Source organism: Ochotona curzoniae, unplaced genomic scaffold (assembly GCF_017591425.1).
Source record: "Ochotona curzoniae isolate NIBS_2020 unplaced genomic scaffold, NIBS_Ocur_1.0 contig_908, whole genome shotgun sequence".
NCBI classification, from domain to species: domain Eukaryota; kingdom Metazoa; phylum Chordata; class Mammalia; order Lagomorpha; family Ochotonidae; genus Ochotona; species Ochotona curzoniae.
Window position 1 is genome coordinate 19,311,964 of NW_024466607.1, and position 26,105 is coordinate 19,338,068.

Sequence of the window (26,105 nt, forward strand, 5' to 3'; positions counted from 1 at the left end):
TGCCAGGATAGTTTTCATTCTCTTTTCTTTGCTATTGTACCCTTTCAAAGAAAAGAACAAATTATCTTGGCTATTTTTCCTTTATTGTTCACCTAATAGATTCATTTGCTCTAGTTTTGTAGTCGGCCATTGTTCTTCAGAGAGCTGTGTGATCTTGGTCCGCACTTTTCTTTGGTGCTTGTGATGCGCCTTATCTCAGATGGGCTGTTCCTACAGCAATAGGCATAGCCCGTTATGAGGAGCATAACTGGCAGAGCGCTGTCCTTGCACAGGTGAGAAGAGCTACAGACCTGCAGCGGGAAGGGAAGGCAGAGACGGGGTATTAGTAAAATGGCACAGAAGAATGTCCCGATTTGGCACTCTTAGGTAAGAGATGTTCGCTGTTAGGCAGTGTCACTACAGAGCGGCGTGCCTTATTGCCAGCAGCAGGTAAAGACGAGGACCGTAACTTGAAGATGTTGGATGAAGGAGCATTGGGAATGTGTAGACAGCTACTGTTGTATTGTAGTCTCAGACACTCGCCTTGAGTGGCAGAATGTGGGAAATTATAAACAAGGTCCCCCACGAGATAGAGGGAATTTCTTTGTTGCTTTAGTAAACCAGTTACTAAAGCTTGCAACAAAGATAAAACCCATGGAGAAATTGCTAGGCTGGATTCTATTGTCTAACCAGCTCCAGACTGACCATGTCACATAACTTCTTGTAAGTATTTATCCAGCATTATTGGGTCTGCTAGGACACAGGGCATTGATTCTCCAAAGCCAGTACTCACTGTTCTTATGGGGGCACTGTCGTGTCCTGTCAGTGCACTGGGTAACATCGTCTCCATTCCTCTAGCAAGGTCCTCTAGGAAGCTTCCTCTAGGGAGTCAGAGTTGCAGCTCACACCTTGGATTTGGACAGAATCACAACTTAGTATTAACTTCATCCGCATGTTCCTCTACAGTGGTAAGAAGGGTCACTCCCCGCCCCTCTCAGTATTTCATGGTTTCAGTCCATGTTTGAGGGCAACAAAACTCCAATAGCAGAATATATCAGATGCCATCTGCAATGTTGGGGATCTAGCAGAAAGAAATTACGCCAGCAAACAGCTGAGCTGTTGAATCTCAGAAGCTCATTTACCATGTTGTACACACAGAACTCCAACTGGAGGTAGGCATATCTGCAGCCAAGTGCCTGGGTTCAAGACCCAGTTCCAGCTCATGTGCACCATGAGCGGCTGCAGTGATGGCAGAAGCACTTGGCTTCTGGAGTTGCTGGTGGGGGGAGAGTGGACTAGCTAACAGAATGGAAGCTTGTTCTGTCTACTCTAATTTTCTCATGTTTTCAATCCCCATCTCTCTAAGGTGCGTTCCTGCCTGCTAGTCATTCTGAAGGACCGCATGCAAAAAGGCCACTTGAGGAGGAGAACAGTGTGTGAGATTTGCTTTACAAAGTACCACAGGTAGCTGACCTTCACAGGCTCGCTGTGTCTCTCCCACAGGTCCTTTGTCATCCAGCAGATCCCGAGCAGCAATCTCTTCATGGTGGTGGTGGACAGCAGCTGCCTCTGTGAGTCTGTGGCGCCCATCACCATGGCGCCCATCGAAATTAGGTATATCCTTTTGTGCAGTGGCCGCGGACACGGGCAGGGGGCAGGGTGGGGGGCACAGCAAGGAAACCTAGGTGGGTGAGAGAGACAGAAATTGGTTCAGGGAAGGAAATGCTAAGCGTCTGAGATCCAGGAAAACATGCCTTAACTACAGTCAACATAACGAATCCCTGAAGTGTGAGCGTCTGAAGGCCCAGAAGATCCGCAGGCGTCCGGAGTCCTGCCATGGCTTCCACCCCGAGGTAAGACGGCTGCGAGCCTGTTTTCCCAGCGGCTGCGTGGGGAGATGCTCCCAGGCCGGCAGGGAGACGCCTGCTCCTGAGCAGTGCCTGACTGTCTTCTCCCATCACATCCCCCACGCTCCTTCAGCAAACATTTCCACATCTCTTCCCACCCGGCACGCCGTATAGCTACATCCACACTGTGGCTCTGACCAAGCTGGAGTTCAGCTACAGACAATAATGTTATGGCCACGTTCACAAACGGCTCTGTAAACATGTTGGTATCAGTTTATACAGGTAGAGTAATACTTAGTAGATATTTTATTACTCACCTAAATCTGGGATTGGGTCACCCTGATAACACTGGAGGCAAAAAAAAAAAGCCCTGATGTCTAAAAATGTAAGTTGAAATAGAAAACTATCCTCCCCCAAATGAACGGGTCACACAAAATACCTAGCTGCACTCTAGCTCTGCAGCGTCTCTTCTGGGCATCACCAAAGCCAGTACCACCAGGTGCTAAGGAAAGCACTAGCATAAGCACAACCCGAGTACTAGTGTGGAGACCCTGCCAGCAGCTTTCAGCATTCCGGACGAAGGGAGTCCACTGCGGCCTTCTGTTTACAGCAGGAGCTCCCTCCTCCCCGTGATGCTTCTACAAAGGCCCCCCCTAGCTAAGGCCTTAGGTGGGCTCTTCTGTTGATACCATGAGGCTGAAAACCCGAGGCCCAACATGTGCCTTTCTAGTAAGATTCTAGCAGATGCTTTTTCCCAGTGGTCCCTTACCTGCTGAATGGTTTGCGTAGTGCTGTGGCCCAGAGCTGATGTGCTGACAAGGGGGGTCCATGGCCCAAGGGATGTTGTTCTGACCTGGAATGTGGGCAGAGCGGTGTGGCTTCGATGTCCCGGAACCCGTTTGCTCTCTCTCCAACCACTGCCTCTTCCTGCAGGAGAACGCCAGGGAGTGTGGAGGCGCGCCGAGTCTCCAGGCCAGCACAGCCCTCCTTCTGTTCCCTGTGCTTCTGCTGCTGTTCTCAAGGTGACCCGGAAGAGATGTATTCTTGGCATGCTAAATCATGGATAAACTGTGAACCAAACTATGGTGCAACATAGGAGACATGAAATATAGTCCAACCATCAGCATCTCATGATTTTAAACTGTGCGTGATATAAACTCTTAATGACATGTTGACAAAAGTTACCTTTTTACTTTGCTGGTCATGCAAAAGTGAGTTCGCTACATGATAATCACCTTCCATCAGAAGCAGGACTGCAGGTGGCAGGCAGGGTCCCTTCTGCTCAAACCCCACTGAAACCACTTTAAAAACTGTGCACTTTTTCAATAAAGTATATTAAAATCATAGTCTTGCTGTCTGGATTTTTATAATCTCGTTGCCACCAGCAATACAAACTTAGAAAATGCACGGAGACCCCGTTTCAGAAACCATTCAAGGAGGGTTGCTGGCAGAACTTTTGTTCTACAGTAGATTCCAGATAAACATTTAACGACTATTTAGATGCTACACTCTGTTATAAAAATATTTACAGAAGTAAATCAAATATCCTCTACATGGAAACTCTAAGTTTTATGGAGCCAAACTTCAACAGAAATTGGAGTTTGGATGGGAACACGAGCTCTTGTGATAGTCCAGTGTGTATCCCTTTGGGAAGAGAAATAAAGAAGTCCTAACTGGGGGGGCGGGAGGGTTGGGGTGTTCACCCTGAGCAGGCCTGGGGGACTGGGAATGAGGAGCAAGCTTGGGGCTGGAGCATCTGCCTTCTGGCTTTCCCTATGAACAAAACATGAAATTGGATCCCAAATAACCTAAGATGTGCAACTACCCAGACCTGCAGGCATTCCTGAAACACTGGATCTTGATCCAAGGAAAATAGATTCCATTCGATCACGGGTCCCAAATGAAAGGGCGTCATTTCCACGCTTGGGTGGAGAATGCCTTACGTTTGACGATGCGCATCTAAGGGGCAGTTGGAGAATACTAGTAAACTTTTTAGGGCAGCCAGGATGATATGACCTTTTAGAAACAGGTGTTTCATTCTACTTCATAATACAATGTTCCAATATTCATAGAAATAACAATACTACATTGTTAAACCTCTTTGCCTGCAGTACATTCTCAAAGGAACAATCCAGTAACATGCTATTCTGTCCAAAACTTGACAACAGTGGGCCCTTTCACTATCGTTCATTTCTTTGCACTAAGAAAACATGGGAGTTCAATTATACCAATATCAAAATGTATTCAAGTTACACTGGCATGTTACTATCAGACATAAGTCACACAGCTTAGGTGGACTGAGATGCCTACTACACACGTTACCTACATGAAGTCGTGCGTGTGAAGACATCCCATGGCCAGGGGAAAATCACCTTTTAATATTGACAAAGTTGAAATGATCACAGAACCAAATGATTTGAGAAAGCATTCATCTTATAAAGGAGTTCTAAACAAAATGAACATCGCATTCCCCTCCAATTCTAAAAACTTGATGGCCATAAGTTATATGTTACAATTCCTCTAACAGTAATGACACAAAGCATTTATAATTTCACCTTCGGATCCCGTGAAGATGTCTGGGCCATCTTGACAGCACAGTGAGGCCACATGGCCTCATCTAGAATCACAGCCGGGTCACACTTAGCAGGTGTCTCCGACGCTCAGTGCCTGTGGAAGAGCCTGGCAGCCACACACCCCATGTCTCCGTGTGCACACCAAATACTTTCCTCCAAACTAACGCGTCTTAAGATCTACTGTCAGTCCTGCGTCAAACATCTTCCTTCCAACTAACTTAGCTTCTCAAACCAAAAATCTTACAGCCATCTTCCCCTGCACTCCTACTCTGCCCACTTTGAGCTCTGCCTGCCAGCCCACTTTGAGCTCTGCCTGCCAGCACCAACCCCGAGCACCTCCTGCCAGCTCCTCGCTGTAGGTGTCCTCCTTCAGGCCCTTCTGTGTCCAGCCCCCACAGCGTCTCACAGATCTCATGACTGCCGTTTCTGCAAGCATCCCTGGTCCACGGGCCGTGGACTTGTGCCCTTCGCCAGTGCACTTTGAACGACGTACAGACGAGGCTCTGCCCGCTGTCCACAGCAGTGGCTCCCCGTGCCTTGTGCACATTAGTCGCCCAGGGAGCTTTCAGAAATGCTGACTCTCAATGCTGGTCCTCTGGTGTAGCGATTAAAGCTACTTTTTGCAATGCTGGCATTCCATGTGGGTGCCAGTTCAATTCCTGGATGCTCAACTTCTGATCCAGCTGCTGGAAAAGCAGTGGGAGACAGCCAAAATCCCTGGGCCCTTGCACCCACGCACAAGATTTGGACAAAGCTCTGGCTTCTAGCTTCAGTCTAGCCCAGCATTGCATGTGAAGAATATCTGGGTAGTAAACTAGGGAAGGGAAGATTGAGTCATTCTCTCTCTCTCTCTGTTTCTCTGCCTTTCAAATAAATAAAATGAATCTTAAAAATAATAACTTGGGCCCGGTGCAATGGTGCAGTGGTTAAGGTCCTCGCCTTGCAAGCCCGGGATCCCATATGGGCGCCGGTTCTAATCTTGGCAGCCCCGCTTCCCTTTCAGCTCCCTGCCTGTGGCACGGGAAGGCAGTCGAGGGCCCAAAGCCTTGGGACCCTGCACCCGTGTGGGAGACCCAGAAGAGGCTCCTGGCTTCGGATCGGCATAGTATCGGCCCGTTGCACTCACTTGGGGAGTGAATCATCAGATGGAAGATCTTCCTCTCTGTCTCTCCTCTCTCTGTATATCTGCCTTTCCAATAAAAATTTTTTTAAAAAATCTTTAAAAAAATAATAACTGGACTCAGGTCAGCATTGTAGCATCACAGGTAAAGCTGCTGCCTGTAACACCAGCACCCTACGCAAGCTGTGGTTCATGTCCTAGCTGCTACCTTTGCACCCAGTCCCTGCTCACGTCCCGGGGAAAGCAGTGGAAGACGGCCCAAGTGTTTGAGTCCTGCCTCATGTGGGAAATCCACAGCAGCTTACATTTCCATTTGCTGGGAGTGAACCAGCAAGTGCAAGATAAATGTAAGAACAGAAAAAAAAATAAGTAAATGAATAAAACAACTGACCTTCCAGGGGCAGGCCCCAGGCATTTCTGCGTTTAAAATTTCTTCAACTGACACTAAGTTGGAGAACCCCAAGGGCTCTGCCCCTCACCCCATCCCCAGATCACTTGCTGCCCTCCCTGCATGCTGGTACTCACCGGCCCCCTTCCTCTGTCCTCTGTGCCAGGCAGGGTCCCTGCCTAGGGCTGTGGCTCCTCTGTGCCTTCTGCATGGCAGCACTAGACCCTGCTCTCCATGAGGCTGCTGCAGCTCACGCTGCAAGCTACATTCAAGTACTCCTCTTAGGATGAAAAGGAAGCCCAGATCACATGGCTTTCCTCCTTCAGTTCCCCCACTCTGGTCCCTCCTCCTTTACATAAAGATCTGTGTAACTTCACTTCTGCTTCTCCAACTGTATTATAGATCCTCAGGACTCCTCGGCTGCTGCTTCACCTGTAGTTCCTTCAACAGCGCCTGGCATAGAATACACACACACACACCAGTCCCTGGCATAGAAAACACACACACAACAGTGCCTGATATAGAATACACACACACACATACAACAGTGCCTGGCATAGGACGGACAGACACACACACACACCAGTGGCTGGCATAGAATTCACACACAAATACATACACACTGGAGGTTTGTGTTTCCTGAGATCTGCCTACCTGGCACGATTAGAAATATCTGACTCATTTAGCTCACATGATTCTCAAACCTGGGGAACAGGTGATTCCTGCTGCCAGTTTTGCAGCTGGCGCAGAAGAGGCACAAGTGAGAGCAAGCATGTTCCCCCAGAGTCAGAGCTGCGCAGTGGCAGAGCAGCACTTTGGAGTTCATCTAGTTCCAACTCTGGATACTCAGCTGATCAAGCACAAACCAAATGAATGAATGAATGAATGAGTGAATGAATGAATCCCCAGCCACCTTGTTCTGCTGTGTTTCAGCATGCCCTGGCCCAGCCCTGCACTTCTGTCATCCTTCCATGGGTTTAGGGCTCCACCTACTACTCGCGGTACGACTCAACCAGCTCACCTCCCTTCCTGCTGCTCTGGCGGCCTTCTCCCAGCCAGTCCATTTTCCATGGTCCTGTGGCCGTCCTCCTCCTCCTCCTCCCCATGAATGCTTGCACGCTGCAGCCCTCAATGGCGCTCCTAGGCTCACCTCACCCCCGTGAGTCCTGAGTGACTGCCCGCCAGGACCGGGGTAACGTAGGCACACTCTTTCTGGGGTCACCTCCTGTTCCATCCAGTCAATATGTTTAACTTGCTCCCTTTTCTGTTAAAACTTGGGCCATCCTCCTCCTTGCTCCTGTTGCAGTTTTCAAAGATAAAAGCAAACTCATCTCAAAGTGTGAGATCCACGATAGGGGCTTCCAAGCAGTGTTCCATGCAGTACTGAGTACATGAGTACTGAATACCCAAGTAGATGGGAGTACTGTCACTATTATACTTCATTGTTGTCAGTCTTAAAGAACATATAACATAGTATAATATTTTGTTTAGCAGTGAATGATATATATGGTATAATATACAACACACACACGAGGACTTTTCAAATTTGTAGTTTTTTCTTGCATGATATGCATTTCTAAGTATGGACTTCAAACCTTTTTGCACCAAGATAAAATAATATTTTCATTTTCACTTTCCACAAACTGTTTGAAGTGTCTATTTACCTACGTGTTTGTGAACAATAATATGTATATGAACACACAGCTCGGGCATGACCTGCAGTAAGCCTGCAGGGAAGCGCTGCTAGGTCACAGACGCCGTCGGGACATGGGGACTGTGCGGCCCCGTCTGTCGGGCTGTGTGGAGCATGCTCAGTTTGTTCTGGGCAGGGGGTATTTGTACACTCTGTATTACGCTGGCGTTACTACAATTTGAACTAGATGCCCTTATGCAAGAATAATACGACTGACAGAATCATGTCCAAAGATATCCTTTTAGAAAACTTTGAAGCAAAATGTACACTTTGCCTCTAACTATGAAGAAAATAAGCTGCCATGGAATATAGCTCCATACAGAATTATACGGTACAGTTATTACAATGAAGCGATCTTGCAAGAAATATATACTTGTTAACAGATTTCCAAGACAACTGTCGCTAATCATGCAACTCTGCAGAAATGCTCTTCCTTAATGAATACTTCATATATATTTCCAGTATATTGAATTCACTGTGTAAATCTAAATTGAGTAAACCTCAGAGGAATCTAATGAAATTTTTGCAATATTTATTGAAGGCCAAAGAGTTAAATGCAGTATAGACAAGATAATGATGTCTGAAAATTTACTTGTCCTAAAATTAAAAGCTGGGTAGAGCCATAATTTCATTACCAATAGCGACAGCAATAAAGGACAACAGCATCATTGCAGGCACACTAAGATAGAATCCACATGATGTCAGAAAGTGCAGGTCCCTGCATGAGGCCGTTGAGGCTGGGGAGATGCGGCAGCGTCATGCAAATGATGTTGCGCTGCTCAGAACCGCACTGTTAGAGGGATTGTACAGTTGAGTGCTCTAGTAGAGTTAAAGACAAACACAGGACTTTAGCCAGCAAGGTGGGAGATCCCAACAACTTAAGAGACAATTGGGGACCGTGTGGAGTGTCTGCCATTTGGGAGATTGGCAAAGATGTCTGTTATTGGCTTACAGGTGCCAGGGAGTTGAATGGAAGGAACTCAACTGACACGGCTTGCTTGAACACCCAGACTGTAGCATCCTAGACTCATGCGGGGGCTGCTGCAGCCATCCTTGCCCTTAATTCAGTGGCTACAAGCCCTGTACCACGCGGCCCTCCAGGAGACAGCCGGCAGGGATCGAGGATATTCTGACAGTCACAATTTGTAGGAAAGGAACCTGGCACCTACGGAGCAGAGAGCAGGCGTGCCGCTGCGGGGCTGCCGCACCCAAGCAGCCCTCTCCTCCCACAGAGCACTGTTTGGCCAAAAACTGGACAACTTCAAAGAATTTCTTGAAAATGGCACTAGAAAATAAGTTTATTTTGGTGCAAAAAGACTTGTTTTTATGCCTTTTCCTATTCAAAAGGTTGAGAAGTGATCCATACAGTTTTTCAAATATATGATTTTCTATGATTTTTGAGGTTCCCTTGTATTTCAAATGTGGCAAATAAATGCTGCCTTCATGTTTTACTAACTACTTTTAATAGTCTTTTTTTTAAGTTTCAACAAAAGGCAGAGAGGGAGAAAGAGAGGAAGGGAGGGACAGAGGAAAGAAGGGAAAAAGAGGAAGAGAGAGAAAGAGAGAGAGAGAGGGAAAGAGGGAAAGAGAGAGAGAGAGAGAGAGAGAGAGAGAGAGAGAGAGTCTGATCTTCCATCTGTAGGCTCACTGATCAAATGGCCACCACAGCCATGTCTGGGACAGCCTGCAGCAAAAATCCAGGTACTCCAACCTGGTCCCTCCAGAGGCGGTAGGGGCCCAAGCATTTGAGCTGCCTTCCTCAATGCATTAATAGGAAGCTGGGTCAGAAGCAGAGCAGCCAGGACTTGCCCAGACACTGAGAGAGGATGCTGCCACCTGAGCAGGTGGCTTCACCTACTGCATCACAGAGCCGGCCCCTCCTTTAGTCATTAGGAATGTTCTGTTTACAAAGGAATGCAGCACGCGATACACTCTCCACAGTCTCTCACAGCATTTAGATTTTGTGTGTTTATCTCACCAATACTAGGAACCCTTATGGGGTAAGATACCAAATGACAGATTCAACGAAACAGCAACCCCCCTTACCTGGTTCCACATGGTGTTGCATTCCTTCTTGTTACTCATGCTCACGGCTTTCCACTGATACCCAGGACGACTCCTTCAAATACCGCTCTTTCATTCACACTTTGGCACTAACAAAGATCTGATATTTGCTCCTTCACTCTCAGGGTCCCCTCAACACCCTCTGGGGCCAGGCCCTTATCCGTGACCATGGCTGATAAACCATCTAACAACCACCGAGCAGAGTCTTCTTTTTACAAGGTAAGCAGGCTGACTACATGGTATCATTTCAAATACATCTTGGAACCACCCCCTGCTATGAGTCCCAGTAAACCGATGAGCAAAGTAAAGCTCAGCCATTAAGTTACCCCGAGGTGCTTTGGCCAGTAAGAAACGACTCAACTCCACACCCTGTGCCCTTGGCCATGGTATTAGGCAGCTAGTTCCACGGCGCAGCAGACATCAGCCCTTCTAAGTCAAGATGAGGATATCTTTTAGCTTAGGATACTGCACTTTGGCAGCACCGGAACGTATCAAAGGCCATCCGGACGCGAGGCCGACAGCGATGCTTCTGTTTGCTCTGGTTTAAGAGTGGGCCACACGTTCACTGTGTACACAGTCTAGCACATGCGACTCACATACAGCGAGGAATGTCACCCACAGATTTCATGATCTTATACACTTGAAATTAACATGTGTTCACACTGAAAAAAAAAACTATTCCTGTGTTTGAGACATTCTTTTCCCTTAATTATTCAAAAACGTAAAGACTGCTCTTAGCCTGGGAACTGTACAAACCAGGCAGACACTGGCATCCTGGTCTGTCAACTGCTTCAGCTACCCAAGTGCTGCTGTCACTGTGGGAGCTCTTAGCGCATGCTGCACTGGGACTATCCTTGGGACATCACAGACACGGCATGCCGCGGTCCTGGCAGCTGGATGGCTGGTGCAGCCGCTGCAATATCAATGTAACTTCAATTTTTACCTCAATCTCACGCAGACTCGCATTCCCAGAAGCACTCCGAGGACCGCAGCACAATCTAACATCTCTATATTGATGTAACCGAGTCCAAAGAGTCCGGATCATTGCTGGCATGACAGCTGCTTGAACTGGAAGGCAGAGGGTACAGGTTGACACAATGCATTTCTGCAGACTCTACTATCTTCTCTTCCTATAGCTGCACATAATAAAGTGAAACATAAAAATCACATCGCTGCTGCCAGCAGTGGCTGCCTCAAAGCACTTCCTTCCCTCAGCCCTACCCTACGATGTGTGGCCCTCGATTACAAGACTGCATGCGTGTCGTGTCACTGTCAGACACCACCATGGTATACTGCCAGAAATCCCAGCAACACAAATCCTACACAGGGTCCTCTACTGAATAACACCATCACTGTAATGTGCTGGCCCCAAAGGGTTCACAATAAACTGGAAATGAGAAATATGTGAGTGGCGAAACTTTAGTAAGATGTTGTCACCATGGCATGGTAGGCCACTGTGAACCATAGCAACCAGAGTACTAAATTATAGTCATATCATCCTTGTCCTTCTAAGAGATTGGATACTGTCCATGATGGAGCTACCACACAGTCTTTCCGCTGCAGTTACGATCAGGGGTGGGAAGGGGGCCATTTGCTGAGTGCTGACTGTGCAAAGTACACGGTGGCCATTTCACAGAACTTGCAGTGCGACTGGGCACAAGCCGTGAGAACGCACACTTCGGAAACACCAGATCTGAAGTTGGGCGAGATGTTGCTAACTTCAACTCGTGTGGGCAGAGATGGGCAAAGCCTGAAACCGATGCTGGCTTTGAAGGACCCCCAGGGCCTGACTACAGCTCACTGTGCTATCAGGATGAGTGTCACCATGTCGCTTTCTTCTCATGTCATGTATGTCCTGAGGACTCAGAGCAATGCCACTCATCCATATGACATTGTACTGCCCATAATGCTCACGCCCGCCTCACTGCTATATCTGGTTAGAACAGAAAAACTGGCGACATCGCCAACTCGCTTTCTCCTGACAGTCACGCTCCCCTGGCTTGTCCACAGCCTAGCCGGCCCCTAGTTTTTCAGAAAGATACAACTACTACATCAACACCACCTTTAGCTTCAGCAGCAGCAACAGGAATGTTACTGTGCGACTCAGAACTCAGTACCATAATGGGTCCTGAGTCTGAGAAACCACCTTTGTGACTGCAGCTTGGCAGTCGCCTCACATTTACTCTAAGTGGAACTGTGAGCTGTGCATCCTTAGCTTTTACATTACCCACCCAGACGCACGGCAAGGGGGATGCACAAGGAGTCCGCTTACCTTGCAGGCCGACGCTTCGGCTGCAGCACCACTTTCGCTGTCCCGCTCCATATGATGATCCCGTAGCTGTGGCACTTGATGGCTTCACTACCAAGCCACGGTGGGCTCCTTTTCCAGCAGGGAGTACTTCTGCCAGCAGAATGATCGCTGTATCACATCTGTAATTACAGCAAACATCAAACATAATCAGCCTAATACTGAAAGGTATTCACACAAGAGATGCACATATTAAATTGTTATATAATAATGCATTTTAACTTACTACAGCACTTTACCTTAGCACAGTAATCTAAGAGTGTTGAAGTGGAATGCTGAGTTCCTCATAGTTATAGCTTACACATAGCAGTGCTGTAGGTCATGCTTTCACCTTCAAGCATGTTACTATTTTTACTATGATAATAATTTATATAACAGATATAAAAAGCTATCATTCACATGTGCTATGCTACACACGTAGCAGGAACAGGACAACTGCAGGAGATAATGTGTCTCCTCCAGCAGCAGCATAATTAGTACCCCTAGTTGTCTCTGCTTTCGTTTGTATTCGCTGTAGCTATGCAGCTTGCCTGAACTTGCAGCAGGAACCAGAAGGCACCAGGGCATGGTTCTGCTACTACACTGGTTCTGACAAGAATTATGTGCTAGTTACAGCATTGCTGGACTGCATAGGTCCTAGTTAGCACTGACACGCTGAAAGCCAGCGTCGTGATTATGTATTACAATCCATTCTAAGTCAGACTACACAGGTTAGAGACACAACTTCACAATTTGCGATTTTATTGAAATGCTGAACAGTTTTAAGCCTCAGGGTTCTCATCTGTATGAAAGACTGTACAAGCAGATCCATCTTACAGTATCATTCATTGTTGAAAGATTTAATAGAGAGATTGATGTGCCCGCAATGGCCTAGCCTGGAACCAGCTCTGAAGTCAGGAGCCTGAAACTTACTGCACGGTTCTTACACTGGTAGCAGGGACTCGGAGCCATCCTCCGCTGCCTTGCTGCTAACAAAGTTCAAGCGGAGGTGGAGAAGCCAAGACGTGAGCTGGTACTCCAGAATGGATCATGGCATCCTAGCCCACCCTGTCTGCCCCTCACAGTGCCATTGTGAGATTTAAATCAGACTTTAGCACACCAAAGTAACGCAGGGGAGCTGATGGCACAGGATGAAGTATTCGGTAACCTGATTCATCACAAGTGATATGACTTGAGTAATGTTTGCTATGATGTCGGTATCTCACAATTTCTAATACATGAGCCAAGCATTACTCAGAGAGATAACATCACCATGTCACAGGCCACCAATTCCTTAAACCAATTTTGCAAAAGCAAAGTGACCATGCCATCCTATAATATGCTGAACTCCTCCACTCTCCTCTACTTTAATACTATTCATAGTGCCAGAAAGTCAGAAAACTTTGCAGCAAAGGGTCCTACCCGTGTGGGGACTGAGGACCCCTTTAAGAATCAATTGCAAGCTACGACTCCCCACACACATGGAACACAACACTTTGCATCACAAAATGAAGGTCTTGAAGAACACAAGGAGAATCTTTTAAGAATCTGTATTTTGGGCCGGCATTGCACCATGGGTGAAGCCACAGCCGGCGACTCCTGCATTCGATATGGGCTCCTCCACTTCCGGTTCAGCTCCCTGCCAACGGTCTACCAAAAACAGTGGAACACAGTCCAGGTTTCTGGGCCACTGCCACCCACAAGGGAGACCATGAACGAAGCTCCTGCCTATGTGCGGCTTGGTCCAGCCCTCGCCATTATGGCCATCTGGGGAGTGAGACAGTGGATGGAAACTTTCTCTCTCTAGTTCCTTCAAATAAATGAACACAACTCTGAAAATACCCAAAGGGAATCTGTGGTCCTCAGATACGTCTCAATGCCACACTCCTCAGCCACCAGGGCTACCCCCAAACTCAGGGTCTTCACCTGTCAGCCCAGGAGCTCCCACAGTGAGCTTGTGGCGCTGTTCCTTTTTACAGATTCAAAACACAATGAGGTTGGAGGATTAAGTATAGACTTGATGAGTGCCAAGCCAGGCAACCTCCTTAGGTCACCTGTGTTCTGGGTGCTGTATAGGACAGACTTGAAATGACAATCTCATACTCCACTGCTAAGTGCCTACTATGGAAAACACTTTCTGGCAATCAGAAAACATGAAAAATGAAAGAGAGATAAAGAGGAAAGAGAGAAAGGCCTAGTATTACCAATGCAGAAGGTTGAATTCCAGGCCAAAGACACAAAACAAAACAAAACAACAAAAACCAAAAAAAAAAAAAAAAGGAAGACAAAAATAGGTACAAAATCTTAGCAAAAGCACCAACCAATATAGAAATTATGGGATGTAGGAATTATCAGTCACATGGATCAGGCAGGGAGAGATCTTCATTGATTTCTGGCATCCTGCTTTCCCGGGCCACAAGCAGGGAGCTGAGTGGCAAGTGGAGCAGCTAAGACAAGAACTGGTGCCCATATAGGATGCCAGCACTTAAAGGCAGAGGGTTGGCTAAACGAGCCATCATGCCGGCCCTGAAGCCTACAGTCTGAAAGCGCTCTTTCCCAGTGTCAACACAACATTTATACGATGTAAGCCAAGTTCATGCGACTCTGTCTTCATCCAACCACCCAGTTCACGCAGGCGGAACAAGGTCTGGGACAGACACTGACAGGCCCCTCGACTGAAGTGACTACAACCACAATCTGTGGAGCAGGCGGACGGCTCAAATGACATTTATTTTGTCACAGTTTTGGAGGCTAGAAGCCCCAGAATTAGGTCCGATAATGTCGGTTCCTACAGAGGGTTCTTTTCATGGTTCATAGATGGGCCTGTTGTGTCCTCACATGACACAGAGAGCTCTAGTGTCTCTTGTGTCAAGACAACAGTTCCAGGGCCAGCACTGCGGTGTAGTGGATTAAACCGCTGCCCACATTGCTGCATTCCACACAGGAGTTTGTTCCAGTCCCCTCTGCTCTACTTCCAGTCCAGGTCCCTGCTAATGTTCCTGGGAAGGCAGTGAAGGATGGCCCAAGAACGTGGGCCCTGGTATTCATGCAGGAAACCTGAAGAAGTTCCTGACTGTATCCTGGCCCAGCCCCGGCCATTGCAGCCATCTGGTGAGTGAACATGAAGGTAGAATCAATGGATCTCCCTGTCTCTCTCAAATCAGTGAGACACTATTCCATCAAGTCACAGCTCAAACTCTGCTGTCACTTAATCATATTCTTAAATACCTATCCCTAGTGTAGGCCGTCGGTGGGGCCTATACCTTGGTGGGTTACAGATTCAACACGTGCATTTGGCATGGGACAAGATCCACGCCCAGCTGTTACTCTCCTCACCCCCAGAAGGTGTTCGAAGCATCTCGATCCCAAGCATGCCTTGAAATGATCTGTGTGCTTTCTGCTTCAATGCTGCCTCTCTCTCTTCCCATCTCAGTCAACAGCTGCACTGGTCCCAGCACCATCACCCAGTGATGCAAGCCAAGTGCGTACGAGCCACTGTGGACTCTTGTCCTCTTCCAATATCCAATTTCTTGGAAAGACCTACCAACTGTACCTCCAAAACACATTCGAGATTTTTCTGCTATGCCATCTTTCTACCACCAGCTGTGGGGGAGACCATGCAAACCTCTTTCCAGAACAGCAGCAGCCTCTATGGGAGTTCCTGCATGCTCCCTCCCGCCAGCCCCGAAGCCATCTTCCTCCAAGGAGACAGACTTCTTGTTTCACATCCCATCTTCCCCCGGGAGAGAACAAGAGGTCCCCTGAGGTTTTATCTACACCATTCCAGACTCCTCGGCTGTCCCTCCCCAGCCTGTTTATTCCTTGGAAACATGGCTTGCATCCTGTTTGAACTCATCCGCACAATCCATACGATTAAGGTTTGGGAAGAAAGCAAACATTCAAATTGCCAAGATTTTGTTTGAAGTGAAGTCTTTCCTAGTACATTTCAGAATCCAGTGATTCTGAAAGTTTGAAAGGACAGACCCGATCTAAAGCAAAGGACAAACAAGTGTGCCTCGGCCTGGAAGGAACAGTGTTCACAGAAGCAAGAAGAAGAGCAACAACAAGAAGCAATATGTGGTATGTGCTTATAAATGCAGTCAGGATGTTACTAAACACTTGGATGGTTCACAATGGCCAACCAGCAAGGTCAGGATGGGAGGCAGCTGGTCTCCTTTCAAACCCACCCGAGGAGCCACCTCCCACGCTGGTTCAACAGCAGGAGCTCGGTCCTGCCCTTTCAGCTGCTGTCATCCCTGCCCACTGGGCAGCACCTCCAGCACCGATGTCATCTGATCTGCTAGAGAGAGGAAGCCCCTTGCGGAGAGGGGAAGCCCCTTGCGGAGAGGGGGAGTCCCTTGGTTCTCGGTACCTTTTCCTTATACACTGGCTGGAATACAGAAAGATTCTAAAGCCCTTTCATCAACTATCCGGTCCTCCTGCCCGCTCCTTCCACAATCCTGTTCCTAGGTGAGCACACTACCCACTGGGGAAGTAACGGCACACTGAGAACATTTTCAGCTTGATGGATAAGAATCTGAACTCTGGCTTTCCCATGCATAAACAGTACTTTAAGATCAGCTCCATAACCTATGTGAAATGCAGTTTTGTGCCAGCCTATGGCATAACCAAAGTTCTTACAGGACAATTCTAGAAAGTAAACAGATCACAGGATATCCCCAAGGCCACCAATCAAAGTCTGGATATAAATCCTACATGATACAAACACAGGTTACCAAGAGACAGCTTTGTAACTACACTTTTCTACTTCAAGCGTCAGAGTTCCTTGTGTCCAGCAAATAAAGCCCACAGACCACATTACCTTGCAGTCGTGTTGTGGTACGTCTCACCCACAGGACTGCCTCTTATGCCACCCATCCATGCTGCCCACAGACTTGAATATGAGAGAGACAAGACATGTGGCTTGTCTCTAAATCTAATAAAAAATTTCCCAACCACATGGTTAGCATCTTAAACACATGCAGACCACTGCCGCACGGACACGTCTGAAGCTGATTTTGATGAAAGCACGTAGTGGGACTCTGGGAAAGTGCTGCAGCTTGCAACTAGGGCTGTTTTTTGTCTTAAAAAAGATTCTGAGATTTGATAACAGCGTCTCGGCTGGTGGTGGGGAAAGGTAATGAATGCCGTTATTGCTGGGACAAACAGTGTGGAGGACAATGTCTAAACCCACCAGCATTACAGTGCAACCTTTGTTTGTAAACTCGTAAGATTATGGGTTCAGAATTAATTTGACTCTTTTCCAGTTGCCAGTAACCTAACACTTGGGCCCATTATGCAATCATGACTCAGGAGGTCCTGCAGAATGCCACTTTCAAACATGGTGGGAATTAAAGGGCAGATTTTGTAAATATTTGAAATTGTTGGTTTAACATTAATTTGGTTCATTTGCTTGCTGGGTGTAAGCAACTTGGGAGAGTCAGAGCTTTTTCTGCAGTCATCTATACTGCTGGAAAAAAACATCAGGCAAGATCTGGTGATCCATCGTGAACACAGCGGTGGTGAGGGATAATGGAAAAAGGAGGGGAAAAAAAAAGACAAAACAAAGCTTGCCCTTGACGTATCAGTTACACTCTTAAGCTGAAATACCATAATTTAATTATAGGCGGAGACTTATATTTTGTTCTATTGTACTTGATTTTTATAAACACCTTTATTGAGATATAATTCACGTTTCATACAATTCACTCATTTAAACTGTTCATTTAATAGCCTCTTGTGTATTTCCAGGGCTGGGCAACCCTTACCGCAATCTAATTTTAGAATATTTTCATCGCTTCAAGAAGAAATCCTAAACCTGTTTGCTACTCCCCTTTCCCTACACCTCCCGCCTCCCAGCCCCGAGCCCGAGGCACCTCTGATCTGCTTCCTGTAACCTGTATTCGCCCATTCTGAACATTTCATATACACGGAGTTGCACAACAATGTGCTCTGGCTTCTTTCACTCAGCATAATGTAGTCAAGCTTTACTCATGCTATGGAATGTCTGGGTATATGTTTTTCCTCTTTGTGGCTGAATAATATTCCATCATAACTTGACAACATTCATGCATGCCGCAGTTTGTGCACCTTTAGATTGTGAACACTTGGGGGATTTTATACACAATGCCATTATGAACAAACTCGAACTATTAACACAGGCTTTGCCCAAACATGTCTTCACTTCTCTTGGGTCAACAGCTCGGAGAACTGCCAGATCATATGTCAATACCACATTTAGCATTTTAAGGAAAGACCAGCCTGTTTTCCAAAGTTGGCTGCCCGTTTGACATTCACACCACCTTTGTACGAATATCCCAATTCCTCTACTTCCTTGCCAACAGTGGCTTATTTATTTTTTACTTGATTGATCATGTTTGAGAGGCAGAAAGAGGGAGCTCCCATCTGATTTACCCCACAAATTCCACATCAGCCAGGACAAGACTGAATCCAGGAGTGAGAGGCTCAGTCAGTGAGTCCCAGGTAAGAGCCAGAAACCAGGTTACCTGAGTCATCCCCCCTTACCACCCATGGCCTGCAACAGGGGGAAGCTGAAGTCAGGAGCTGGAGTCTGTCATGGCAACCCCATCACTCTTACACGTCGTACAGGTCTCTTTTTAAAATTATTTTCATTGGAAAGGCAAATCAGATTTATGGAGAGGAGAGACAGAAAGATCTTCCATCCCGTGGGTCACTCCCCAAATGGCTTCAACAGCTAGAGTTGAGCCAAAACAAAGCCAGGATCCTGGAGCTTCTTCCAGGTCTCCCACATGGGTGCAGGAACCCAAGGCTTTGGGCTGTCCTCGACTGCTTTCCCAGGCCACAGGCAGGGAGCTGGAAGGGAAGTGGAGCAGCTGGGACATGAACTGGTGCCCATATGGGATGCCGGTGCTCACAAGGTAAGGATTTATCCATTGAACCACGGTGCTGGACCCTTATGCGGGAATCGAGCGTTGACTGCTGTGCAGACTGACTAGTCACAACACCCCTGACTCCCCCCATCCAGGTGGGTGTGAACTCACAGTCCCCTGTGGCCTTGCTTTGCAGCTCTCTAATGACCAAGGCTACTGAGTACCTTCTCTTGTGCCTACTGTCCTCTTGTAAGTTTTCTTTGGGAAAAGAGCAAGTCAAATTATGTGCTCATTAAAAAAAAAAAAACAACTGGACTATCTGTTTTTTTTTATTGTTGAGATACAGCAATTTTTTATACATCCTGGATCCAAGCCTCTTCTCAGATTCACAAAATACATTTTTCTTATTCTGTGGATTCTTCTTGATGTTTTGAATGCTAAATTATGCCATTTCATCCTTAGAATTCCTAACATCAATCTAGCCAAAACCACTTTCACGTTTCTACGTGGATAAGGACTTCACACCTCGTGTCCATAGCAGACATTCCTGATCTCCTTCCACAATCCCAGATCTGCTTCTCGGTAAATCTTTTCTATCCAGCTGACCGGTCTGTCCATCCACTCTTCCTCATTCCTTCTTCTCAACCCCGTCCCAGATTCTGTCATCAGCAAATGCTTCATTTCTGTGTTTGTCTTTGTTCTGTGTCTCTGAAACTGAGTCATCCTGCTATGTTCACTAAGTCATGCCTTCAGCATCTCTCTTTTGAACATTTTCAACCATCTCATCTACAGCCTTGCCACCACGCAGGCCCTTCTCAAGGTAAATGGGGAGGACACTTCCCTAGAACTCTGCAGACCCATGGCTGCCAGCCCTTCTTATGAAGCCATCCCTTCTTCATCCATTTAACCTCTTTCTCAATTAGAGTAGTTCTACTTCATTAGGGCTGTAAGGGGCTTAAGAGGATTATTACATGAAAAGTGCTATCAGCAGGTGGGAATACCACGGCCAACATTGTGGCACAGTAGCTTAAGCTTCCACCTGAAGTGCCAACATCGCATATGGGTGCCAGTTCATGTCTCACCTGCTCCACCGCCAAACCAGTTCCCTGTTTATGGCCTGGGAAAGCAGCAAAAACCCACCTGGGAGACCGAGAAAGATGCTCCTGGCTTCAGATAAACTCAGCTGTGGTGGCCCTTGTGGCTATCTGGGGAGTGAACTAGCAGAAGGAAAGATTTCTGTCTCTCCTCTCCATAAATCTGCCTTTCAAATACAAACAAATTAATCTTTAAAAGAAATAGTGCTGGCTATAAAGCAAATATTTAGTAAATGTTAGCTAATATAACATCTTTAAACCATTAATTAAACTTAAAAAAAAACATATTTCATTTTATTCTTAACACAGAATGACAGAGAGAAATCTACCTGCTGATTTACTCTCTAAATCCCAGCAATGTCTGGGACCAAGCCAGAAACTTGGGGTTCACTTTGAATCTCCCCTGCAGCAGCACCCAGATACTGGTGCCATCTGAGTCATTGCCTGCTGTCTCCCATGGAGCAATAGCGGAAAGCTAGATCAGAAATAGTGAGGACTGGTTCCCAGGCAATTTGCAATATGAGAGGTGGGCACCCTAAGTGCCACCTTAACTGCTATATACCAAGATACCTTCCTCTCCCTTATGCTTTTTTAAGCTTGCAGAGTACAGCTAAATTGTCACTTGGTACACAAGGTGGCCTGTGGTGATCTGGGGTGCTATTTAAGCAGCAGCAGCCAGGATGAAAAACCCTTGCAGTGGTTTTCTATATTCACCTGTCTTCAAGACATGGTCCTAAGTTTAACAACTTTTCCAGTCATCCTGCTCTACCCCCGCTAGTGAACATGCGTCGTGAGCTTTGTCCTCAGCAGGGAGGACAGAGCACTCTCCAGGCACCACCCATCTTCCTCTTCCAGCCACCTTACAAGGGAGCTGATACAGCTGTGCTCAAATTCACAGCTGAGGTCCAGGAGAGCTAAGTGTGTTTTCTCAGAATACACACAAAAAAGTAAGAGTGGACAAGCCTGGATGAAGCCCCAAGACTCTTGGATACCAAGTCCTCAGCGCTTGGCTCCACCTCAAGAAAGTTTTTCTGAAGAGGTGTCTACAGACAAACATTCTCCAAGGCAGTGCGGGAAGGAATTTCAAGTGCTCATTTCATGTTTACAATTCTTGAACAGGATACATCCATCTGGGAAATCTTCACATTGTTATCCAGACAACTAAAAATTCCTGGGCCTAAGACATTGTTAATCTACCTTCTGAACATTATGGCTTAGCAGAAAGGTTTCTCCTTGAAGGCAAGTGTCTTTGACAATGACAGTTCACTAGGCGGGAGCCGGCGGGTCTGACCATGCACAACAGGACCAGGAGAGAGCACGGACCCTCAATGGCGTCATCTTCATCTCAGAGAACTCTGGGTAACTGGGCCTCAGTCAGTGACATAGGGATGCCATCTTGAACGTGCCAAGGCCACACATGCCTAACTGGGAGCACAGGAGGTCTTCATTATCCAAAGACAATGCTAGAAAAAGGCTACTTAACATTAACTCATAAAGATGGAGGCCAAATTTTCAAAATAAACTGTAAAAGGCAGTGATGTGCGATTTTCATTGAAAAAAAAATATCTGTCAAGGTTGGAAACTTTATTCAATATTTAACAAAATACAGGACTAAACTTTGCCCTCTTAAAAAATACACAAGAATTCTTCCTCAAAGTTATGTAATAGTACATTTTAATTTGCCTGAAACTTCGAAAGGATTGCTATAATGTTTTCATACACAATGATTCAGGGATTTCATAAATTAACCACAGAGCCTCTCAATCTTTGATATTCAAGTTATTCCCTTTTATAACTTCAATTACATCTTGAGTATAGGTGATTTCCCCTTTTGCATTAGGTCTTTTGGTCCACGTCTTTGGGTCCACATTCTTCAACTTTCATGTACTCCAATACTCTTACCACATTTGTGAGGCTTTCAATTTCACAATTTTCCCTCTGCTTGTAATGTATTTTTTATATTGACATTGCCCGATCACCATAGGGTAGACCCACACAGAGGCTGACTGTATGGGTTAGGATAGGAAATGGGGTTAAGCAAGGAATTATGTAAGGGGTAACCTTTTTAAGATTCATTTATTTTTATTGGAAAGACATTTTTACAGGGAGAAGGAGAGACACAGAAAGATTTTTCATTCTATGAGTCACTCCCCAAGTGGTCACAACAGCCAGAGCTGAGCCAATGCGATTCAAGGAACCAGGCGCTTCTTCTAGGTTTCCCATGTGGGTGCAGGGTCCCCAGGCTTTGGGCCAGCCTCTACTGCCATCCCAGGCCACAAGCAGGGAGTTGGGGATTTAGGGTGTGAGCCACTGCACCCGGGACATGTGTGTCACGCATTGGCTGCTTCCTTCAAACTCACATGATGTGAATCTTTTTTGGTATATGGCTCTCCCAACCCCAGATAGATCATTCTGCAGTCAGGTGACCTTGACAAGGTTTCACTGGCAACCACCCCCTCCTCATCCCAGTCCTTGCCCTCTTGCTCTCTCTGCTCTTGATACCTTGGGTCTCTTCATTCTTTACCCAGCTCTTCTGGCCTTGGGACTCTGCCTCTTTCATTCCTTTTCTCTTAAATTCCCAATCCTTGATAACGCTCAGTTTTCACAGGACAATTCAATCTTGGCTTCCTGGAGAAGCTTGCTCACCACACCAATTCAAGAGTATTCTTCCCTCCATCACCTTTCTGTTACCTTATGCTTATTAACATAAGCCAGTACTCAAAGACAATCATTGTATGCTTCCCCTAATCTGTGATAATACATGAGTACAAAAAAGAAAATCTTTTCTAAAGTTTAACTTTGAGACAAGGAGAGAGCAAGAAAGTTCCCATCTGTTGCTTCACTATCCGATTGCTCACAAAGACTGGCTGGCACTGGGATGGGACGTGAGTCCAAAGTCAGGAACACAATACAGGTGGATCTGTGTGGGTGGCAAGAAGGCAATTACTGCAGTCATCACCTCCTGCCACCAGGGTCAGCACTCACCCGAAGCTGCAGTCACAAGCTAACAGGGACTCCAAGAAAGGACACACATCTTAAAGCCATTAAGTCTAAAGTTTTCATTTTTGTTAATAGTATGACATAATATTTACTGAAAACTTACCATAAGTTATACAATTATTGTTCTGTGTTAAGTCTTTTTAAGTGTCCTACATATAGGAAAATGGGACATGCGTTTCACCACTAGGCTAAGGGCCTGTCCTACTTTCTCCTTTCCGTGCGTGAGTCCGGGACATTCATTTCAGAAGAACAAAAGACTTTTTTTTTTTAATCCTCCTCTAAACACAAAAATCCCAGCTTAGTGTTTGTTAGGTGGAAAGCTTCAGTTTACAATTTGCAAAGAGGTATATGGAGCAGAGCACTAGCTTTCTTGGATTTGAAGAATTTAATCAAATCTCTTCCTTGGGGCCATTGGAAGAATTTTCGCTTCTTCCTAAGATATGAGTCAACTGAGACATTTTAAGCCACGGGGAAGAGCTTCACAGAGAATTTTCCAGGATTAGGGATTAAACAGAAAGGAAGTTATTAACTGTATTAGAAAGGGGCACACATCTCCCCCATCTACGGATTTTTGCCTCATTATCGAATTAATCACCTTAACAGTGAGAAAGGACCAGGGGAAGTAGCAAAGGAACTCATTTGGTCCTGATTTTTGTCAAAATTCTGCTCCAAGAGCTCAAAGGTTTACTTCAAGGGCAATTTCCTCTGCTTTTCTAAAAGCTAAATAAAACAGAGACTATCACGAGAAAATGCTTCATTGTAATTCACAGACTATACTCAATGACCCAGCTCAAGTTCTAATTGGTGTTAAAGGAAGATAGCTCCTAAATCCTCGGAACAAATGAATGGTAAGACTAAACAAGATAGAAAAAGATCAAGAATCCATTTTGTTTCATTGCTAAGACCTCAGAAACCTATAAAAGCAGTTATTTTATGGGAACTTTTAGCAAAGCACTGCCCAACTCCATTGTAAAGGCTCAAAATCCCTTGACATATGGCAATCATTATGTGTGCTCAGCTGTCTATCTTACACAACTCTTTCTTCTTCCCTCCCCCAAGGAAGGCATTTCTGAAGCCCTACAGTTACCGTATTTTACAAGAAGCACTTGGTGGCAAGTCAAGCTCAGAAGCAATCCTGAGAAGCAAGGTCCTGGCCAACAACTCCAGGAACACCGAGGCATTCCGTCTCAAGATGGAAGCCTTGGGGGGAAACTGTTTCAGATTAGAAAGGCACACACATTCCTCTTTGGGTTTTGCTTTAGACAAAGGTTTAATGACTCAGATGTCCTCGGCAGTCAAGTGGAACACATTGTCTTGCTTAGCCCTTTCCAAAAGTCAAAAGACTATTGGCCTCATCGTTCTGTTGGATGTGTTGAGATCTCAAGACCAGAATGTGGACGAGATGGAAACACACGCCAAGCCAAAATCTATGCTATGCATCTGTGTTCCCTATGTTTTAAAAGTGCACCATATTCCTCAGCACCAGGTGTTCAAGTTACCCCTAGACTCTTGGAAGAGCAGGTGGCCACTTTTCCCATCCTTACCGTGGCAACAGATGTTAGAACATACCCATACTGTATTCTTGGAATAATTTCCCCAACACTGCTTTGATGTGGTTCTTCCCAGGAAAGCCATCCAAAATGTCCCAAGGAAATAAAAATAGTTGAATCCAACCGTATGAGGCCATGCAGCCCAGACACAGCTCAACTATGGAAGGCATAATATGTTCTTGACATTCCATCTTGATCTTGGCCCAAATGAGGATGGGCGAGACGTACAAGAAACATATGATGCCCCACTTCAGAATTTTACCATCTGTCAATGAGCTAGTCCCTCCACACCAACTTCCCTGCAGAGAAATTCCTGTGGACATTTGCTTTCCTGAAATGTTAGCAGCGTCTATTTAAAAAGCACACACGGCATCTTTCCATTCTCTGCTAGTGGATATGGACATTTCTACACCCTTTCTGGATGTTACAATAGCTTTTTCAAAAATACATACTTTTGGACTCAACAATTCTTCCCGCAGCATTTCCTAAGGACATCTCACGAAAAATGGAAGGGGTGGTTGTTATTTTTTCATCTTCTGTCAAATGAAGGCTTGTAAAGAACACACAAGTCCTACCCCCTGAATCACTAAATTTCAATATGCTGCTTTGTGGAATTCTCCTCTGCGAGAGATGGCAAAAGGAAGACTGCACCATGAAATCCACAGCACAACAGTGACTTTTCTTTGAGCTTTCCCCTTTCCAAGCTTCACACATTACCACGGCACCTCATTCCCAAAGCTTTCCCCAAAACCCAACATCTTCATTCTTCGGTCTTTCTCAACTTTCCTCTATTTTTCTCTTTTGAGGAGCTGCATTATCTTTTTAAAAAACAAAGTAATAAAATTTTAGCTTGTTTCTCCCTCTCCCTTCTGTTGAGCCCCGTTCCTCACCAGCACCATATATCCAGCGGCAAAAAACCTTAGAATGCAAGATTGGGGGGAAGTGCTTACAAAATCATGCACGGATACAAAACCTTAAGTGTATGTTCTCCGCAGCACTGAGTACCATGGTGGGGAATGAGAAGCAAACTAGATCTGCACCTGCTGACTGTAGGAACGAGCATCTGCTTCAGGACTCTGCTGACCTAAATGATGCATCCTGATCTTCCCTTATAAAACAGCACTAGCTGATGTTTTCCCTCCTCTGAGGCCCGCATCTGCATGGGTAAGTGGGGTGGTACAGGATCTCCCAGTTACACCTGCTGGCCAATGCCAACAACATAGCACTTGCCAGTTTAGGAGGGAAGACATTATTTAATACTATTAAGAGGAAATATGGTTGTTTTCTTAGAATGAAACCTATGAAATACACAAAATTATTTTGTATATTAATAAAATGTTTTTAAATGTTAAATGAATTTTACTTACATGACTATCTTTTATTGCTAAATTAGAGTTTAAGAAGAATGTTATTTCATTTGCATTTTGACCCTTAAACAGCAAAATTAATGATCATAAACTGCCTGTAGTTTCTTATAATTTGTATCGTTGAGTGGTTTCTCATCTATACAATTCCCAAAGCTGGGGCCCTCTATACCAAATAATTTTTTTAAAGAAATACTTAAGCATACACATTCAATAAGTTTCCCAAGGTTTCAAGAATACATATCCAACAATCCTTGAAATCAATAATCATTATTAGGATGCTAAAGATGACACT

The 26,105-nt window shown here is 45.8% G+C and overlaps 1 protein-coding gene across 1 annotated transcript in view; it reads left to right on the forward strand.

Moving 5' to 3' along the window:
* The window catches only part of CACNA2D3 (calcium voltage-gated channel auxiliary subunit alpha2delta 3), a 696,258-nt gene extending 693,090 nt beyond the window's left edge, over positions 1–3,168 (forward strand). The window contains exons 36-38 of the mRNA XM_040994648.1: positions 1,483–1,595; positions 1,750–1,832; positions 2,760–3,168. Coding sequence (XP_040850582.1) covers positions 1,483–1,595; positions 1,750–1,832; positions 2,760–2,852 — 289 coding nt within the window. The 3' untranslated portion in view covers positions 2,853–3,168. The remainder of the gene's footprint in view (positions 1–1,482; positions 1,596–1,749; positions 1,833–2,759) is intronic.
* Positions 3,169–26,105: the final 22,937 nt, after the last annotated feature.